The sequence below is a fragment of the Martes martes genome (assembly GCF_963455335.1).
Source record: "Martes martes genome assembly, chromosome: 4".
Taxonomy (NCBI): Eukaryota; Metazoa; Chordata; class Mammalia; order Carnivora; family Mustelidae; genus Martes; species Martes martes.
The window spans coordinates 187365694-187385390 of record NC_137891.1 but is presented as its reverse complement, the minus strand read 5'-3'; the positions used below and the strand labels follow the sequence as shown (position 1 = coordinate 187385390).

Here is a 19697-nt window from a genome sequence, read left to right as displayed (position 1 = left end):
CTCACGGCCGGCTCCCTCCCCTCTATCACGTCCTGGTCCTCGGAGAGACTTTCCCGAGCACCTGGTCCAGCAAATGCCTCCCAGACGATCCTCCATCCCACTGTTCTGTCCCCCTGCCGGCCCTCCTACCCGCAGCCCCTAAGAGCAGAGCCTTGTTCGCAGCACCGAGAACACCCCAAGTCTCTATAGGTATGGGGTGGATGGTGTTGAATGGTCTTGGCCCTAACCCCTTTCCAGAATATTCCTCTGTAAAGTGTGTCTCATCCCTGCTGCTTCCTTGACAACAGGACTGGAGGCGGCATCTGCTCTTCTAAGGCAGCCCAGACAGGGAGGCTGGGGGGACCCTGGGCAGGGAGGCTTGGTCATGCGCTTCTGGTGGGGGAGCCCGCCTGCGTGCCTGCGAGTTCTGACCATAGACCATGGGCTCTTACCACAAGTCGGCTCGATCACCAGACAGCATTTGGATTGTGGCCCGGTTCACCGAGCAGACTCTGCCTGGCTGCTGTATTCACAGGGGATCCCTTACAGCTGAGGCATCAGAGAGGGCCTCCTGGAAGAGCTGAGAATCCAGGTGTGTCTCCGAGGACAGATGGGCAGGCGGATAGGTAGGCAGGAGGACAGGTGTGTCTCCAAGGATGGGTGGGCAGGAGGATAGGTGGGCAGGAGGACAGGTATGTCTCCGAGGACGGGTGGACAGGAGGATAGGTGGGCAGGAGGACAGGTATGTCTCCGAGGACGGGTGGACAGGAGAGGCGAGAGAGAAAGAGCAGAGACCAGAGAGGGACGGTGTGCGGACCAGTCTCAGAGGCTAAGTGGAGGATGCGTCCCCCTTGTGAAAGGTCCCATATTGGTTTCCTGCAGCTGCCACAACAAAGTACCACAAATGCGGGGGCGGGGGGGGCGCTTGAAACAACAGACACGGAATCTGTCACAGCTCTGGAGGCCCAAAGTCTGCCATCCAGGTGTGGGCAGGGCCCCGTCCCCTCCAAGAGCTCTAGGGGAGGAGTGTTCCCTGCCCGCCTCATCCTCCTCCTGGGGGCTGCCAGCCAGCCCTGGCACCCCTCGGCTCACAGCCGGGCCGCCGCAGTCTCTGCCTCCAGCTTCACACGGCTCTTTTCCCTCTATGCCTGTCTGTCCCCAAATCTCTCTCCTTATAAGGACACCAGTCATGGGATTTAGGGCCCTCTACTCCAGTGAGACCCCACCGTAACCTGACATCATCTACAAAGACCCTCCTTCCAAGTAAGTTCAGTCACAGATAGACGAGTCAGGACTCAACGTGTCTTCTTGGGGGCACATTTCCACCCACAGTAGGTGCCAAGGGCTCACTCCAGTCCTTGAGCCTGCCCGAGCGAGGGTGAGTGCCCTGGGAGGAAGTCCGGCTCCCTGCGGTACCTGTGTGACCTTCGGTGAGTCACCTGGCCTCTCTGTGTCTCCGTTTCCCCCTCTGGAAAGTGGAGACCGTGTGCACTTTCTCATGGAATCGTCTGGAGGGCTGTGTAAGCAGGGACGTGGCTCGGAGCTCCAGGTGTGGCCGCGGGTGGGAGAGAAGCGTGGTTTGGAGGCGGTCGCACTGGGAGGTGTAGCCCATGTCCCGTGTGGACAAGGAGCGGGCGTGGAAGGAAGGGAGGAGGAAACAGGGAAGGAGGTTAGGTAGGCAGAGAGCAGCCGGTGGTTCGGGAACAGCCGCCCTGACGGGAACCGGGGCTGGGAGGACAGCAGGCGTGGGGTGTCTCGTGGGTCTCCGTGGAGGGCTGACAAGGACCACAGCGTCAGCAGAGCGGCCCCCCATCACGGGGCAGAAGGGGCTGCAGTGATCCTAATGCCTCCGCCGCTGGGTTCTCCGTAACGGGTGTTTCTCTGGTCCGCCTGGCCTCGGGAATCGGGCCACATCTGTGAGCAGTACGGGTCCCTAGGCCTCCACCCTGATATTTGGGGGAAACCCACCCCCAAGAGGCTCTTCTCCTTGAGCAAGGATGGGGACCAGGGTGGTTGGCTCTGTGCTGTCCATCTGGAAAGGCAGGGGTCAGCACAGCCCAATCAAATCCATACACAGCCCCAGGCAGCACGCCGGGCGGACCCCTGGCCCTCACCCTTTAATCTGAGGGTCCGAGAGCAGGAGCTCCTCCGCGGGCGGGGACCCCAACACACTGCTCCCCTCCCAGCCTGCTGCTTCTGTGAATGAGGGCGGACCCAGCGTCAGCCTTCCCTACTCGATTTCTCTGTGCCTCAGTTTCCTCGAGTGTGAGCGGACCATCACGGCGTCCACCTGGCGGGGTGTGGTGGGACGCAGCTTGCACCGGGAGTGCCGTTTCAGTGTGAGTCCCTGGCCCAGAGGTGCTCCGGAAGGTGCAGAAGCACTTACTCTGGGCCGGCCCAGCTGCCCCGGACCGGGCGCCAGCTAAGCAGTGAAAGGAGGACAGCTGCTGATTGGCCGCTGGTTGGCCTTTTTCCCACTCTAGGGCCATTAGCGCTGGACGTGACTGGGGTGTGACATCCTGAAGGAAGCCCCCAGAAGGTCTTCAGCTCTTACCTACCAGACGACACCTCCTCCAGAAGGCCACCAGTCTGCCACCCTTTGCTTAGAAACTTCAGGGGCAGGACCTCCCATTCATTGGAGAAGCCCCCAACTCATCAGCATCCACCCCCCTCCCCTGCGACAGGAAGTCACCTTTGGGTGCAAAACATGCTGTATTCGGGCAGCCTTGCTGATACAGGGGAGGCACCCCAGCCTCTGCGGGGCGCAGCCGCTCAGCTTCACTTTTTTTTTTTTTTAGATTTACTTATCTTATTTTAGAGAGCGAGCGAGCATGAGCGGGAGGGGCAGAGGAAGAGGGAGAGAGAATCTCAAGCGGACTCCAACCTCAGCGTGGAGCCTGACGCAGGGTTCGATCTCGTGGACCGTGAGATCAGGACCTGAGCAGAAACCGAGAGTGGGGGCGCTTAACCCACTGAGCCACCCAGGCGGCCCTCGTCCTCACTCTGGAGTGAAGACTGTAGTCTGCGCCCTTAAAAGTCATCTTTACAACTTCTATTCCAGGCCTCGAGGCTCCCATGGGCCTCACTCTGGTTGGGAGAGTGGCCGTCGCCTCCCACCGTGAGCCTGTCCCCATCTCGGAGGAACCGGCCTGGCTGGGCCGAAGCTTTCCTGTCTCTCCTGCCCTCCCGGGTGGCTGAGCCAGAAGCTTCTCTTCCAAGAAGCTGTCTGTAGTGGCATTCTGCGGACAAAGGGGAGAGCTTTAAATTAGGGTGGGCTTGTCTCCGAGGAGTCGCAGCTGGAACTAGCTGTTTTGTTGTAACAACAGCAGCTACTAGAGAGGCCAAAAACCCAGAAAACTGTTATGTGTCAAAATCCACCAACCACACTCAATGCTTCTGCTCAAAGCCCATCCCAAGTGGACCAGCGCAGGTCTGGAACTCACCCTCCTCACCTAAACTGTCCGAAAGAGCGGCCCATTCGGGATGACCTTTCATCATGGCAAGTTTGGTTCAAGAGATAAAACTTCCAGCTTTTCCACTCTTGTCTAATTCCTGTGACCGCCTGTGAGTATGGCAAGTCGTGAACCCTGTTTTAGGCCAGTGAAAAGTTACAGACTCTGGTCAGCCTTTAAACACCCCCCTGCCCGTCTTCTCCACATGACAGTTCTCTGCTGAGAACGGCATCTCTTTGTCCTGGATTTCCCCAGGGAGTTCTGACGTCAAATATTCACATCCGTCGTTTCCCGTGATACGTAACAGTGGGATGGAGCGAGGACTAGCGCAGGACCCTGCTCAGTCCTACCAACGTCTGGAGGGGGTGCTCCTTGCCGCCAGGAACCAGCAACTGGTTCCTTGCACCGTGGTGTATCGCTGGGTAGAACGTAGTTGGTGGCATCTGGAGGAGGGGAGGGTTACTGGTGCTTGGGGGACTGGCTTCACCCTGCACGTATTATCCGAGGTGGTATCCAAGGGTGAGGAGGACTTCCAAGCCAGAGAAAAAGGAAAGGTGCTCTCACAGGGAACTACGAGAGTACGGCCCAGAGGCTTTTGAAGCAGATGACTTTTTTTTTTTTCCACAACAGTTTTATTGAGATGTAATTCATTACCGTACAGATGCTCAAAGTGTACAATTCAATGATTTTAGTATGTTCGTAGAGCTGTACGAAAGTCAGCACAATCAGTTTTAGAACATTTTAATCTCTCCAAAATGAAGCCCTACACCCACATGAGTTATCCCTCCTCCCCAATCCCCCGCTCAACCTCAAAGCTACTTACTGTCTAAATGGATTTGCCTGTTCTGAACATTTCGTGCAAACAGAATCCTATAACATGTAGCCTTCTGTGACTGGCTGGTCTCACTTAGCGTAACGTTTTCAAGGTCCATCCACGTCGAAGCGTGTGTTGCTTATTTTTTTCCTTCGTATGACTAATAACATGCTGTTGTGTAGATGGACCATATTTTGTTTTTCCATTCATCAATGGATGGACGTTTTGGTTGTATCACTTCAGGGCTGTAATGAATAACGCCGCGCTGGACGTTCGTGTGTAAGATTTTCGTGTGAGCGTTATGTTTTCGGTTCTCTGGGCACATACCTAGGAGTGGAATTGCTGGGTTGTACGTGAGGCAGATGATGTTTGACACATTGTGGCGACTCAGTCTCTGTGAGTCTTACTTAACCTGGAGCTGCTTAAGGCACACCGGCCGAGGCGGCCCTGGGGAGTAGTAAGACGCCAGATCTGATCGTTTGCCAGAGCGCAGAGAAATGAAATATCTAAGGAAGGATGAAGCAGGAGACTTCCGCCTCTGCTAGAGCAGGTGCACAGCCCCACTAGAAGCTCTTGATAAAAAAAAAAAAAAAAAAAAAACACAGCTTCCCAGGCCCGGCCCCACAGTTGGTGAGTCTGTAGGTCAGCATGAGACCCAGGAATCTGCAACGGTAGCAAGTCCCCCCCTCCCCCCCCCAGCATCTGGGTCAAACAACTGAGTGACCTTGCCCTAGACCATGAGCTCATGAGCCCTGGAAGGAGTGGAGACAGTCTTTGTCCTCTGCACCCTCTTTGGCAGGCCTGTGGGCTTCCCAAAGGCCAGAGCCCAACTCAGGGAAGGGCTCAGCTGCTGCGTAGGGTCAACACCACAGGCTGCCCCTCCACCTTCCGGCCCCTGCCACTCGAGAGGCTCAGGGAGGGCCGGGCGGGCCTGTGTTTATGCGGGCAGGTAAAGGAAGAAGGCAGAGCTGGGCCTCTGGGTCCGGAGGCGCCCCCAGTGCCATCTGAAGGTGGTGTCTGTGACCCGCCAGGGCGCCCTTGGCAAAGGCCCCAGCTCTGTCCTTGGGTCCAGGTATCACAGTCGGGAGGTGTCTTCTGCTGCTACGGCAGGCCCAGGGAGGACAAAAGGGGTACGGTTACCGGTGAAGAGGTGGGGGTAGAGCAGGCCTATCCTGACTCCCCCCTCCAAAAATCCTTCATGCTGCGGGATCATGGGAGCCCATGCCCTTTGTGATCTGACCATGCTCTGTGATCTGCGTCAGACACGGAGAACACTGAAGCCTGGAGAGGAAGCCACTTGCCCCAGGCTGCACAGCACAGGAGCAGAGTGGCCAGGAGAGGAACAAGATTTCATTCTTAACATCCCTGTCAAAAAGGCAGGGCCAGGGCTGAGAGCATGTTCGGGCACCCTCCGTCCTGAACATCTTTGGGTGGGTTCTTCTCTGGCTCCTGTCAGAGTAGAGGGTGGACCACCAGCTGGTGTGGAACGGCCCTGTGGGTCCAAGCTGGGAGAGAGAGCATCTTCTTAGACCATACCCCTCTTTTCGTCAGTGGAGGCCCAGAGAGGGCAAGCCCCCTGCCTGCGATCACACAGCAAATTAGCAACAGAACCTGAACAAGACCCCACCACCTGCTCTCTTCCTCTCTCTCTCTCTGCCCCTCCCTCGTGGCAAGAAAGAAGCTGAAGGGTAGCTTTGGCCAGGGCTCACCTTGCAGGGCAAGGGCGGCCCACTCAGGGTCAGGGCCAAAGCCAGCCCCTCCTGCCACTGGGGGCATCTCCTGGGGGTTGAGGACACCCCATGAGCTTTGTTCCAGGAGGAGAGCCTTGATCCCAGCTTTAGCCTGAGCCCATGAGTGTGGGCAAGGAGGACAGCGTAGCAGGGGAAGGTGTCTTTCCTCATTCGTTCATTCACGCATCCCCTCCAGAAGTATTTGCTGCGTGTGTGCTGGGAGCTAAGGACGGGAGTGCTAGAACGTCTCTGGTCTCTGGCCCACGACCCCCAGCTTTCTCTCCTCGGGTCGCCTGCGTTACACCATCCAGACAGAGCGGTCTGTTCTCCACGTTCCGGGTGATTCGGCTTCCGCTTGTGCTGAAACCTAGTGGAAGCCCCGCTCCCCTGGGTGCGAGCCGCAAGCAGCTAGAGTCGGCCGCGGCCGCCTGTCGCCTGTCTGATGAGTCCCGGCTGTCAGCCTGGAGCAGCTGGAGCCGGCCTCCCGGGGATCAGCCCAGGGCAGACGGCTGTGCCTCCCGTGTCATTAATAACGAACCACCGGATGGCTCCTGCACTTCTCACCGGTCACCTAATTGACTTGGTGGGAGCCCCGACAGCCTGGGGTGCGCAGAGCCAGGAGTTGGGCTCTGGGAAGCCTGGAAAAGCAGCTGCTCCCCGATTCCGCCCCCCCAACCCTCGGCAGCAGCCTGCTCAGCCCCCAGGCTCTCACCCTGTCGGGAGGCGCCCTCCCTCCTCCCTCGGAGGACAGCGATGTCACGCGGAGGTCGGGAGTAACTGACAGCCCGGCCGGGCCGAGCGCTGGGACGCTGCCGGGCTGGGGGCTCGGACAGCCGGAGCCACGCCAGCGTGAGGGCAGGGGAAGGACCTGCCGAGCCAGAGAAAGACATGAGGGGAGAGGAAATGGCTCCCCCCTCCCCACCTGGATTGCCGGGTGCCCTCCGATGAGGTCTTTGCCAGCAGGATTCTGGACATTTGATTCCCTTCCCTCGGACACCGCGCCAGGTTTTTCTATCGTTGCTTTGGGAGATCCTCGCCCCTAAAGGAACGCCTCGCAGCTTCCTGGCTTTCTGAGATAAAGTCTTGTCCTGGGAGAAGGAGGGCTTCTGGAGGCCTGGAAGGAGGGGGACGCGGCCCGGAGCGGGGCGCCCGGCATCGGCATGCAGGTGTCCTTCGTGTGCTCGGAGCACAGCCTCAAGGGCCGGGGCGCCGAGGAGCGGCTGGGCCGGCCGGCGGCCAGCAGCCCCAGCCTGGGCTCCCGTGGCCGCTTCCGCGCCGTGGCCATGGTGGCCCGGAGCCTGGGACATCTGTCCACACAGAGCCTCCCGTGCGCCGGTGATGCCAGCGTGAAACAGCCGGGGATGAAATATAGGTATGGGGCCCCGGGGGTTTCAGGGGTTCAGGCTGCCCCCCATCACCCGCCTCAGAGAGGGCCAGGAAAATCTGCAAATCCGTGGTCAGATGTGGGCACTTGGCATCCTGTGAGGCCGGGTGGGGTGGGGGGGCTCCTAGCGCTGCACGGACTGGGTGAGAAATACCGTCAGGGCTCGGGCTCAGCCCCAAGTTTCTTTCTTCACCACCGCGGGGTGGGGGGGTTGCAGGGGGACAGGAAGGTGCTTGATGGCTTCTCTTCCTTCTGCCTGTTCGTTTCCTTTGATGGGGCTTGGGGGGGGGGGGTTGGTAACAATAACCAAGCCACCCACGGAGGACCCTGGGATGGTTTCTCTTCCTGGGAACCCCCGGCACTGGCCACAGGCTTCCTGCCCTCCTTGCCCTCCCCGGGGCACACAGGACCCCAGAAGATGTCCCATGGGTGGTCTTTGCAGTGAGGGTATCACGACAGGCGTTGGTTTGATATTCAGGGAGCACTGAGTGAACCACGTGATTAAATTAATTTTCCCTGCCAGACCTGAGCTAGACCCCCGGCCCGGGCTCCTCCACGGGCAGGACTACAGCTCCGCAGGGCACAGAGCCGCATCGGGACGTCCCTGCTGGTGGCTGAGCCCTGGCTGTCCCGTGTGCCTCTGCCTAGGCTCTATCTACCACCAGGCTCCAGGCTCCCTCGCCGCGGCTTGTATGTTCCGAGGGTTTCGGGGGCAAGGACCGTCCTCCCGCTGCCCGCATGCACCCCTCGCCCCACCCTGGGCCCTGCTCAGATGTGCAGCAGGTGCCCCCGGCTGGAAGAGGACAGTCCCAGCTTTGTACAAAAGACCCCTGGGAGCAGGGGCATAGGGCAGCTGTCTTGGGGGCTCTGGACTTTCTCAGCCCTTCGCCCTTTCTAGAAGGATGCTTCTGGGAAATGATGTTCTTAGAGCAAACAGTACACATCAGCTGGACCCGGAGAGTCACACAGGCTCAGAAGGAGCCACGGAAGATTCTAGCTATATCTGAGGACAGTGTCTGGGTTTCTAGCTGGTGGTGCCGCCAACTCGAAAAGTATTGAGAGGATCACTCCGACACCCAAGGGGGAGAGCTTACACCTCTCCAAACCGGTGCCCGAAGTCGGACCACACGTGAAAGAACCATGTGGAGTCCCGGGCCGCGTGGTGGGGAATTTGGGGAAAACTCTGAGTCCTTCTGCCTCTCTGCCTGTCCCCCCTCCTTCCTTGGGTCCCCGGGGGCGTTTGATTCTCTTGTATGAGCCTCTGGAGGAAAAGCTTGGGTTTGAGGACGATCCAGAATGGACTTCTCTAGTCTAGAAGCCCTGCTAGCTTGTGTCTTGTGTTAAGTGGGGATCCAAAGCTAAGAGTAAACACTGTATTTCAGGTTAGATACCTGTTACCTGCTGCTATTTTTAAGTCAATCCCGGGATCGTTAACGGAGCTAATGTAAGTGAGGCCATTTCTAAAAAAACGTGAAGTGCCACGTAATGGAAAGTCTGGGTATTAACATGATTTCCGGCCGAGGATCCTATGGCCTGTTAAGGAGTAAATCTTGAAGAGCCTGGGTGCTCAAGATAACAGTGTGGGCATGTGTGTCTGTGTGTGTCTGTGTGTGTTTTCCCGTGGGCGCTTGTGTGCGTGTATTTGCACAAACATGTGTGCATGTGTGCGCTTGTTTGTGCAAGAGGCCAGGAGGGTGAGACGGACGGTAAGGGGAGATGCTCCTTAGGCTAGGGGGTTTGCAGCATGAGGAGCTGGGTTCAGATCCCAGCCTCAGCTCTCCCTAACTGGGGGACCCCATCTGTCCTTACGTGTGCCCCGCTGAGCTTTGCTCGACAGTGTGGGGGAGGAAGGAGGCTTCATACGCCTGCAGGAAGTGTGGTTTCACAGAGGCTGAAGTGGGGGCCGGAATCCCAGTCACTGGGTGCCCATGTGAGTACAGGCTGCCTGCCTTATAGCTGGGTGCCTGCCCCACGGGGTGCCAGCCCCACGGAGCTGCTCTGTAGTGACCATCTCAGGGCCACAGCTAGGATGCAGATGGGGGCCGCAGGGGGCCTGATTGCTCGTTACCCCCCACTCTGACCGCATCCTTAGGAAGCTAAAGGTGGGTGCCCAAAGTGCCACATTCTCGCTGGGGGGCCCAAGAGGGGCTCACTCGGTGTCGAAGAAGCACCATGCCAAGCCCTGTGGATAAGGAGGGGCCAGCATTCCGCCCCAAAAGAGGGCTTCTCGCCCCCCCAGTTACCCAGCAAACACCCCCGAAACCCTGCTGGCCGCTACCATCTGAGGCTGAAGACCTAGAAGCCCGGGCCTGTCCACAGGGAGCCTGGAGACTGGGAGCGGGATGTACCTGTCAACGGGTCATCACACCCCCATTTTAACGGCTGCCCCGCAAACACCCCAGCTCCCACGCTCATCCCACCGGCTCATTAAGACCACGTTGATGTCCATCACCAGCTCAGCGTGCTGTCCTCCATCCACTTGGCTGAATTTAAAGACCTTGGACTCTTTTTAAAGGGTCTGCAATCCCCGGGGTCTGCGGTGCAGTATCAAGGGGTACGGGGCGTCTGGTGGCTAATATCCTGGGCATCGGTGCTGTCCTCCGGCAGAGGTTAAACCCATGAGTCCTCGTTAGCATTTTTCCAGGAGGACATGAGGCCAATCCGTGGAGGCCAGCATCGCTTGGGTTTAGAGAGTTAGCCAACTACTTTGTCATTAGGTCGACCGAATTAGGGGAGAAAACTCTGTAGGAGACGATGTTCGAGTCTTGGGAGTTTCAAGGGGCAGCATGTCCCCAGCCCTGGTCCAGAAGAGGCGGACTTGGTGGCGCTCCCCACCCCCACTGAGCAGCCGTATTTATAAAGCATTTTGCCTGGAGATACCCTGTCCCTTCTCATTCCTTCTCCCGAGGACTGCCAGCGGATGGCAGAACTAATACCATCATTTTATCGGGGAGACAACTTGAGCGGGGTAATTACAGCATCACGCGGTGCCCTAGTTTTGTTAAATTACTCCCGTGGGCAGTGGGCGGGGAAGCAGCTGGAGAGCTGAACGCCCTGGGTCCTGGCCCATTCTGGTGGGCAAGGGGTGCCAGGCGCCCCTTTCAGCTACAGACCCAGGCGAGCTCAGTTCTGTGCTCTCATCTGTCTGTTGCTAAAGCCACGCATCCCCGAACACTCAGCGCATGCACGCATGTGATTCCACGCTGGCAAAAGAGGACGTACCTAAAACGTAACCTTCTGCAGAGCCTGGCCAGGAAACTCCTTCCCACGGTCACGAGTGGGAGTTTTGCCGAGTCGGGAGCTCAGCCTCCCTTCCAGCACCTGGATTTACGGAGACCAGCGGCCCGAGGCCCTGTGAGCGCCTGGGCATTGCACACAGGGTCCAGAGGTCTTCGTGTCCTGCACATTTCCAGGGAAGGGGGCCACAGCCTTCATCGGTTTCTCAAGGAGGCCTGTGACCCCAAGCAGTAAGGAACTACTGATCAGAATCTTGGATCCCTTGTTCCTTCCAGGCTGCTTGCAAGCAAGGCTCTGATTTTCGGCCACGGCTACTTTCTAGCTAACTCAGGGACAATCACCTGCACTGTTGAGCAGGCCTGGCCCGATGCGCAATCTATAGATGATAGGGTGGCGCCTTTCTTCCTTTTATAAAAAAAACACAACTTTTTAATTCCAGTTTATGTATAGACAACAAAACAAAAATTAACGTTCTGCTTAGAAGCAACATCAATTCAAGCATGACTCGAAGTTCATCAGAAAAGCTTTAAGTCACGTCTCCGACGGCTCAGCCCTTACACTTCGTGCGTGGTGTATTTTAACTCTCTCATGGCAAATCAGAAGCTGAGTCAGGAACGTTATGAGTGTTTTCCCACACGCACGTAGAGAGGCGATAGCACTGTGAGCGCTTACAACATGATAACTGTCGCCTTCCTTTCCGGCAGCCGCAAACCCAAGTTGCTCTGGGTCGGGTCATACAAGCCGTGGGCTGAGGGCACCATCGGATTATTTCACTGATTCTTAGGGGAGAAGAACAGGGGAGGCTTCCGTTTTTTTAACTCAGTAGCTTTGCAAAGCTCTTTGATTTGTCTGTTGCTTCTCACGTGAGGAAAAGGCAAGGTCGGCGCCCTGTGACACCCGGTCACCTGTTACCCCGTTTCACCCTTGCGGCCGGCCCTGGGAGCCCGTTCTGCAGAGGGGTACGCCGAGGCAGCAGGTGACATCACGCATCCAGGGTTTCAGCTGTGGCTTCAGAGCCTCTGCTCGAGCGGCTCCCCTCCCCGACAGGTACCAGCAGCTGTTCTGAACTTGCTTAGGGAAAATTCCATCACTCCCTGCAGGAACAGTGGGCTGGCAGCCGGGCCGGTTTCAATGGGAAATTTGAGAAGAAAGCTGGGCCTTCTAGAACTATTTTAAATTTGGTGACTCAAACCGCTTACAAGTTTGTTACATCCCCTCCCCACCCCTTGTGACCACCTGTGACATGGGCAGGGTCCTGGGGTCTGGGAAGCAGGAAACCGAGGCTTCAGAGGGTCTGAGGGGGTCGGGTTTGGGTAGAGAAACTGAGGACGCAGGGCAACGCTGAAGCCCTCGGGGAAGGAGGCTGGGGTTCACCCTCTGAGTCTGTCACAACTCTCTGACTTTCTACTGCCGGGCTGGGTGTCGCACCCCGGGCCGGTCCCAGGACCAGGATGCTGGCAGTGGGGGTGCCCCGAGGGGAGCGGACTCCCACCCTGCCCATGGACTTCACCGTGTGAGCAGCTCACATCCTGCATCCGCCGTGAATGGGGAAAGGGGCACGCCGTCGTGGGGGGGGGGGGTGCCCGGTGGACTCCTGGCCCCTCGGCTCCTGGGCAGGTCCAGTGTGCTCTTGTGTAAAATGGGGATGTGGGGAAAAGCAGGCCCCTGACCCGCAGAGCAGTGGGAGATGGAGGACATGATGCCTGAAGACCTTCCGGCCTGTGGCTGCCCCTGCAGGCCCCCAGCCAGCCTGTCCCAGGACAAACAGGCCAGGACAGGTGGCCATCCCAGTCCTCAGCAGAGCACGGCCACCCTCCGTGACCTCCTAAGGACGTTAGTGATGGCTGTGGCCCCTTCACGTGGACCCTGGGATCTTCATCTGGCAGGTAGCTCGGCAGGCCCGTGATGACCGGGTACCACAAGGCCTCAATCAGCCCATTCCCCTGATCTCTTTCGAGGCGGCTCTCCAGGCCCCACTGTGGTCACCAGCGTGGCCTGGCCATGTGGCCATGCTCCGGCGTGGGTATGGCAGGCGGGGGGAACGGACAGTTGGCTCTTTATGCCTAAAAGCCGGTGAGCCACAGGCCTCTCTCCAGACGACCCCTTGCCTTCAGAGTCTCAAAAGATACATTGACTGGGGTGGGGGGTTCAAGCTGGGGGTTGGGCTTTGGGAACAGCCGAGGGGGCGGGGCTGTGCTGGGCTGGCAGGTCCTGTCCCTGTCGCTGAGAACTCACACCAAGTTTGTTTTCCAGGAACTTGGGCAAGTCGGGCCTGCGGGTCTCCTGCCTGGGGCTCGGTGAGTGTGCGGGCTCCCTTGGTCCAGTGCCATCCAGGGAGGCCGGGGCTTTGGGAGGCCTAAAGGGGCCAGCCCTGGGGGAAGGGTTGGGAGCCAGGATTAGGAGGATGGTGAGGCTCAGTTGCCACGGCAACCAGGAGGTTGGGGGGGTGCCTCAGGAGAGGGGTAGGGGAGGCGAGGGGAGTACCAGGGACCTGTACACGCACAGATCCCTGCCTCACACCAGAAAATCAGAGAAGGCCCCTGGCCCCAGGTGTGTCCGGAAAGCATCTTCTCTCCTTACGAGACTGAGTCCTCATAGAGGGCCAATGGATTGTGCCCTTTTATCTAGGCTCTCCTCAGATGTGAGCTCTGGTCCCAGAATACACTGTCCCTCCCCCTCCCTGGTACCCACAGTATGCTTCCGACACACCCCTGGACACACACACGTATGCACGCACACACACACACACGTGCCGCCCAGCAAGTGCGAGGGCATGGCTGTCAGACTGGCCCGTTTTCAGGGAGGCATCCCTCGTCCTGCTCCCTGGGGCAGGTCAAGGGTAGGAGCCCATCGGCTTGAGCCCCAACAAGCATTTCAAAGACCTGCAGTCCTCTGCCTGCTCCGGGCACTTCCTGTCCCCCGATTTGGTGTCCCCAAGAGAGGGAGACTTGCCCTGAAGGCCTAGTGTCCCCACGTGCTGAGGACGTGCTCACTGCAGAGCAAGTGGCATGGTGGCCTGTGGCTGTTCCCCAGGCCCTGCAGCCTGAGGGCAGAGCACCCCGGGTGGGGGAGCACGGTGGCAAGCTCCCCGGAGAGGTTCTCTGACTTGAGTCCATGTGTCTCCTTCCAGGAACATGGGTGACCTTCGGAGGCCAGATCACCGATGAGGTAAGACGGGGCTCCTGCAGGCTGCAGGTCCCAGCAGAGGCCGGCCAGGGTGGGCACCTGGTTCAGTCCGCCTCATGAACCACCAGGCTGGCGCTCACAAGGGTGCCGTGGCCCTCTGGGGCAGCAGGAAGGATGAGGGGAGCCACGGCAGTGTTAGGAGATGCCAAATCCGGTGCCTGCCCTTCGCGGCTGGGTGCCTTGGGGCATCTGTGATCCCCAAAAGGCCCAGAAACTCGGGTTCCTCACCTGCATAGCACCCAGTCCCCCGCTCGCCAGGGAAATCCAGGGGCCCGTCTTCTCCAAAGTACACAGCCGCGCATCTTTCTAAGCTGCTCGGGCAGAGTACCCCACCCGATCTGCCACGTCAGCCCACGTCTGCTGGGGTCGTTTAGAAAGCAGAGTCTGCGAACACCCAGCCCCCGCCGCCCCCCCATTTCCCCTATCTGTCGTTTCTAGCTGTCGTCCAGCCTGTGCTCGCCAGCCCAGTGCGCTCGCTGAGGCTCCTCTCTGCTCGCCGTGAGCGGGTGCCCCCAGCGTCTGTCGGGAAAGGGCCTGCGCACCCCCAGGCTGGGCGCACTTCTGGGCAGCAGAGTGATTCTCTGGGAAGGGAGGGCAGTGACGTCTGCTCCGAGAGCCCTGGACATCTGCCCGCGGAGCTGTCCTCACGTCTGCCCTGCTTACTCTCGGGAAGGTTGCATTTAAAAATTAATAAGTGCGCTCATCTGAGACCTCATTTGCTGTGATTGCCCAGTCAAGTTTCCAAAGGAAAAGCTTTGCTTCTGTCAAAATCTAAATGTATTTCATTTGCGCTTTTATCCCTTTTTCCTTTCATGACGGCAGCCGGCTGTAGAGCGCCTTGCCCTTGTTTTGAGGCTCTAGCTCTGGACGGTCTCAGGGGAAAGGAGTTTTTGAGGTTCAGGAAATTGCTTTGCCTTTAGCCACTGGATTGGTGGCAAGCACTTAGCATAGAAGGTCGGAGCCCCGGAGCCCGTGTGGTTCACCCAAAATCACTATGTCTGACCCGTCTCTTCCCCTTTTGCTGGGGGTGGGGGGGGTGTGACTTCATTTCCAAATGGCATTCGCTACCCCGTGTGCGATGTCCTTGTGAGAAAGACCCAGAGAAGTGGCTGGGTGGTAACTGTCCAGCTTAGGCGATTTTTGTCACCAACGGATGCCTGGCACCCGAAGAGTATTGATGAATGACCCAGCGGCGGCCCTGCTGGCTCCGGCCTCTGCCACGTCTCCATCACGTAGACAGTGACACGTACGAAGATACTAGAAGTCATTTCTTGATGACACAAAGCTGGGAGGACAGCAGCTACAATACATGACAGATTCGGGGTTCTCAGAGGTCCTGGCAGGTGAAAAGGATTGAGTGAAGGAGCAAGCAGAATTTTCGCATTAAATCCTACAGTTAGTGTCCAAAAAAATCAATATGTCAGGGAGGAGGGGGCCCACCTTGCCACGGTTCAGATGAAGAATGGCCACGTCGTCTTCTTTAGCTGGCTGCCTGCCCAGTCCGAGCCAGTGGGGTTGGAACCACAGGGAGTCAAGGGCCATCCTTAGCTACAGAGGAGCATGTGTGCTGACCTACACTGGGGAGACCATGAGCCCCCTGGGGGTCCCCGATGGGTGCGCCATCGGGAGCCCTGTGTTCCTTGCTAAGCCCGTGTCCAGAGGAAGGTGGGTGGCCTGCTAAGGAACCCAGAAACACAGTCCTGGTTTTAGAGCAAAACACCGAGATGCCAGGGAGACGCAGAAATGAGGACTGGGTAGATTTCATGTGGCAAAGTGGGGGTCCCATGGCAGGACCCTGCAGATGTCCGTGAGCAGCAACCCACAGGCCAGATCTGGGCCCCAGCCTAGTTTTTATCTTTTCTTTTTTTTTTTTTTTTGTTTTTTACTTTTAATCAAATATATGAGACATAAAATTGGCTATTTTCACCATTTTCGTTGTGGTTAAAATATGCAAACATAAAATTTACCACATTAACCATTTTGAAGTGTACAGTTCCATGGTATTAAGTACTTTCTCTTCGCTGGGCAACCATCACCATGGTCTGCCTCTGAAAGTTTTCATCACCGCGAACAAAACGGTAACCGTGAGGGAAGAACTCCCCAGCCCCTGGTAACCTCTCCTCTACTCTCTGCCTCTATGAATTCCACAACCCATTTTTTATAAATAAAGTTTTATTGGCAGGCAGCCACACCCATTCATTTGCATACAGTCGGGGGCCTCTTTCCCGTTACAAGTTGCCGCAGAGACTGTCCGGCCTGCAGAGATAAAAGCGTGTTCTCTCGGGTCCTTTACAGAGAAGGTCTGCCGTTGCCTGTCCTCTGTCTGCAAATGTCTGTGGGGCTGTGGCCTTGGGGACGGAGTCTTTGGGGGCCGGGCAGAGCAGAGCCAGCCCTCCGAGGAAGCAGACGGTGTTAGCAAACCTCTAATTATGTAGCCAAGGGTGGGAGCTGGCCTGGCCAGAGTCAGGTTTCCAAGTTCTAGTCCAGTGCCCTTTCTGTGACCTCACATGGCAGCTCAAGGGAAAAGCTCCTTCTCGGACCGTGTGCTCAGAACAGCCGGGGCGTCGGAAATCTAACAGGGGTGGTCGTTACAAACTTTACATTTACTGTAACGCTCGACCCTGTACCAACCCAGGGAGGCAGGTGCCGTTACCCTATTTGGAGGAGTTAGAGCCCCAGAGATGAAGCAGGTGCCCGCGGGCTTACCTGGAGACTCGTGATCGGGAAATGGCACCCGGCGCCTGCCTCAGAGCCCACGGCCAGCTCCCAGCTCGGGGGTGTGATGGCTTCCCCTGGCCCCCAAGTAGGGACGGCGGGGAAGAGGCCCGCGTGTCTCCTGAAGTCCCTCCTGCCTTCAGTTTCGGGAACTCTGACTCTGACGTTGGAAAAATCCGGACAGTCTCTATATAAAGGCTCCGTCCCGTAAAGAAGGAGTCACCCACAGAGCGTAAGTCTTTGGGACTCACGTCTTACAGAATGACATGGGGACAGACCCAGGAGCCAGCGTGTGGCAAACAGCACCAACACTGGTCTGTATGTGAGAGCCACAGTCTTACAGGGAAAAAGCATATATTCATGTAGGAAAATCTGCAAGAGAGGGCACCTGGGCGTTTCGGTCAGCTGAGCATCCGACCCTTGGTTTGGGCTCAGTCATGATCTCAGGGTCGAGAGATCGAGCCCCACATCGGGCTCCGTGCTCAGCCAGGAGTCTGCTTGAGATTCTCTCTCTCTCCACGCCCTGCCTCTAAAATAAATAAGTAAACCTTTAAAGAAAAGCGTGGGAGAGGAATGATACAAAATCAGAGCAGAACAGTAAAATAAAAAACACGGCCTGGAAAATTCCCTCCCCTCCCTCTGTTTTCTCACTGGCCTGGTGTCGTTGGGGTGGTGTTTCCATCTTTCTGGTTAAGCGACAGGTGAGATGCGGATGGGTATCCTCTGCACCCAGCCTGCTGATCTTTCCGGCCTGGCCGGCCTTGCGGCATCGGCCAGTAGAGTCAGCCAAGCACGGTGTCCACTCAGCTCACACCTGCTCAGCCCCTGCCGAGCGCCAGTCCCTGCCGTGGGCTGCTCTCTCTCTGCAGCGGGGGACAGACAGGAAGCACATCTTACCTCCGAGGGCTAGAAGTGTCCGGTGGCTGCATTAGCAAATGACCACCATCTGTGTGGTTTTAGAACGAGAGACATTTATTTTCTCACAGGCCTGGAGGTCAGAAGTCCAAAGTCAGGATCACGGAGCTAAAATCAAGGTGTCAGTAGGGTCGCACTCCCAGGGGAGCCTCTGGGGGAGGAGACTGGCTCCTCCCACGCCCCTCCAGCTACTGGTGGCCACCTCGCTCCAGTGTCCGCCTCCCTCCTCTAAGGTCACCCGTGCTAGCGTTCAGGGCCCACCTGATAATCCAGGATTGTCTCCCCCCTCAAGACCCTTCATGCAGTCACATCCACAAAGATCCTTTTTCTACCCAAGAGACGGTTCACAGGTTCCAGGAGCCCTTATTTAATCAAACACAGAGAACACGGGCACAGAGAAAGGAGGCCTGAGGTGCAGACGCCCGTTTATGCAGGATGGCCGGGGAAGGGGGGACAAGAGTGAGCACGTGATGACTCAGAGAGAGAGCATTCCAGGCCAGAGGAGGAGGCCGCAGGAGGAGCCCCAGCTTGAGAGACGGGGGCAGAGGTGAGGGAGCAGATCCGGTGCGGACCTTGGCTTTGATCGTCTGTGACATAGAAGTCACAGAGGAAATTTGACCTGACTTCACGCAAGGGGCTCACTCTGGCTGCTGCACTGAGGACGGCAGCCCCCCAAGGATGGGGGGGGTCTCCTCAGATTGGAACGTATGCACGAATCCTCTGGAAAGCCAGTTAACATGTAGGTTCTGCTGGGCCAGGCCTGGGGCAGAGCCGGGGACTCGGCACGGCCGGTGCTGGTCCGCGGACCACCCTTGGCCCCGTGCAGGGTGCTGGGGGCAAGGACAGAAGCAGAGAGAGGGGCTACCGCAGAAACGCCGCCGAGGGCACCCTGGCTCGGACCAAGTGGAGGTGGGGGGCGAGAGTGTCCAACCCTGGGTCAGCTTCCAGGAGGAGCTGGCAGGACTGGCCGAAGGTGCCGATGCTGGAGTAGGAGAAAGACGAGTGAAGGAGGGTGCCCGGGTGCTGGACCGGAGCACAGGACGGGCGAGCACGGCACGCCGCCCTCCTCCGCACACCCCAGCCTCCCTGCTTGCAACTCCCGCTCCTCCGTCTGCCCCCCACCTTCCTGCCGGACAGACCCCTGCCCACCCTCCAGACCCAGCCCCGGAAACGCTCGCACACCCTCCAACATGCAGGAACCCTGAAGGCACCCTGTTCAGTTCAGCAAATCACCCCGTTACAGAAAGATACTGGAGGACGCCCCCCAGGCCTTCTAGAAGCAGATGGGCAGGCGTGGGGGGCTGGGGAGGAGGGAAGAGTGGAAAGCTGGTGTCTCGTGGGAACCAAGCTTCTGTTTGGGGAGGTGGGGACATTCTGGAGGCCCGTGCGGGTGAGGGTTGCACGACATGCCTGTCCTTCATGCCACAGAAGGGCACACATAAAAATGGTTAAAAGGGTCGATTTTACGTATGCGTGCCTTACCACAATTTTTAAATTGTATATAATTTTTTTAAAAAAGAACGAACCAGATCTCTATGAACTAACATGGGTTGGTTTCCGAGATGGAGTGGGCGTGGGAAGAGTAAAGCTCAGAACACCTGTAGCCGCTCTCCGGGGAGCAAGGCGGGCGCGGGGGAGAGATGCAGGGTCTGAACTGTGGGGATAAAAGCCGTCGTGCCGAGTCCCCGCTGCTCAGAACCCTCCCTGGGAGGCAGTGGGCACCCCTACGTCGTCTGTATACCCTGGCTAGGGCCCCAGCATGGGGTGCTCTCCGGGCAGAGGTTGGGGGCTTGGTGGGACACATCCCTAAAAAGTCAGGTTGAAGACAGAAGGAAGCTGGTGTGTCTGGAGGTTTGGAGGGGAAGAAAGGGGCCCCAGGATGCAGAGAGACGCAGGGGAAGGGTGGGGAGCCGGCTCCCTGGAGGGTCATGGTTGCATCTGATACATGATTACACTTGAGCTCCACCGGAGCCAACCAGCCCTGTGGATCCAGAAAATTCCTCCACCAATGACCTTTCTCCCCCCCGGGCTTTCTGACTCAAGTGACAGTCACTAACTAATAGGGGTGCACCCTGGCCAGCTCGGTATCAGAAATCTTTGGGGTTCATTGCCAGCATTTGAAAAATCGGGAGATTTTTACCACCCCAAGTAACCCGGTCTCTAGCTTCTCTTGAAAAATCACAAGATGTAGCCACGCTGAGCCGCCTTCCCAGGGGCCGCCAATGAGCATCAGTCCCCCCCACCCCAGTGTCCCCACAGGCCAGCAGCCTCACTCCCCATACCTG

At 57.8% G+C, this 19697-nt stretch overlaps 1 protein-coding gene across 3 annotated transcripts in view; it reads left to right on the top strand.

The window, feature by feature from the left end:
- Positions 1-19697, top strand: part of KCNAB2 (potassium voltage-gated channel subfamily A regulatory beta subunit 2) — an 80400-nt gene that overhangs the window by 43736 nt on the left and 16967 nt on the right. For all 3 annotated transcript variants that reach the window (XM_080802467.1, XM_080802466.1, XM_080802468.1), the window contains 2 exons: positions 12850-12893; positions 13727-13764. In XM_080802467.1, the coding sequence (XP_080658593.1) occupies positions 12850-12893; positions 13727-13764 (82 nt within the window). The remainder of the gene's footprint in view (positions 1-12849; positions 12894-13726; positions 13765-19697) is intronic.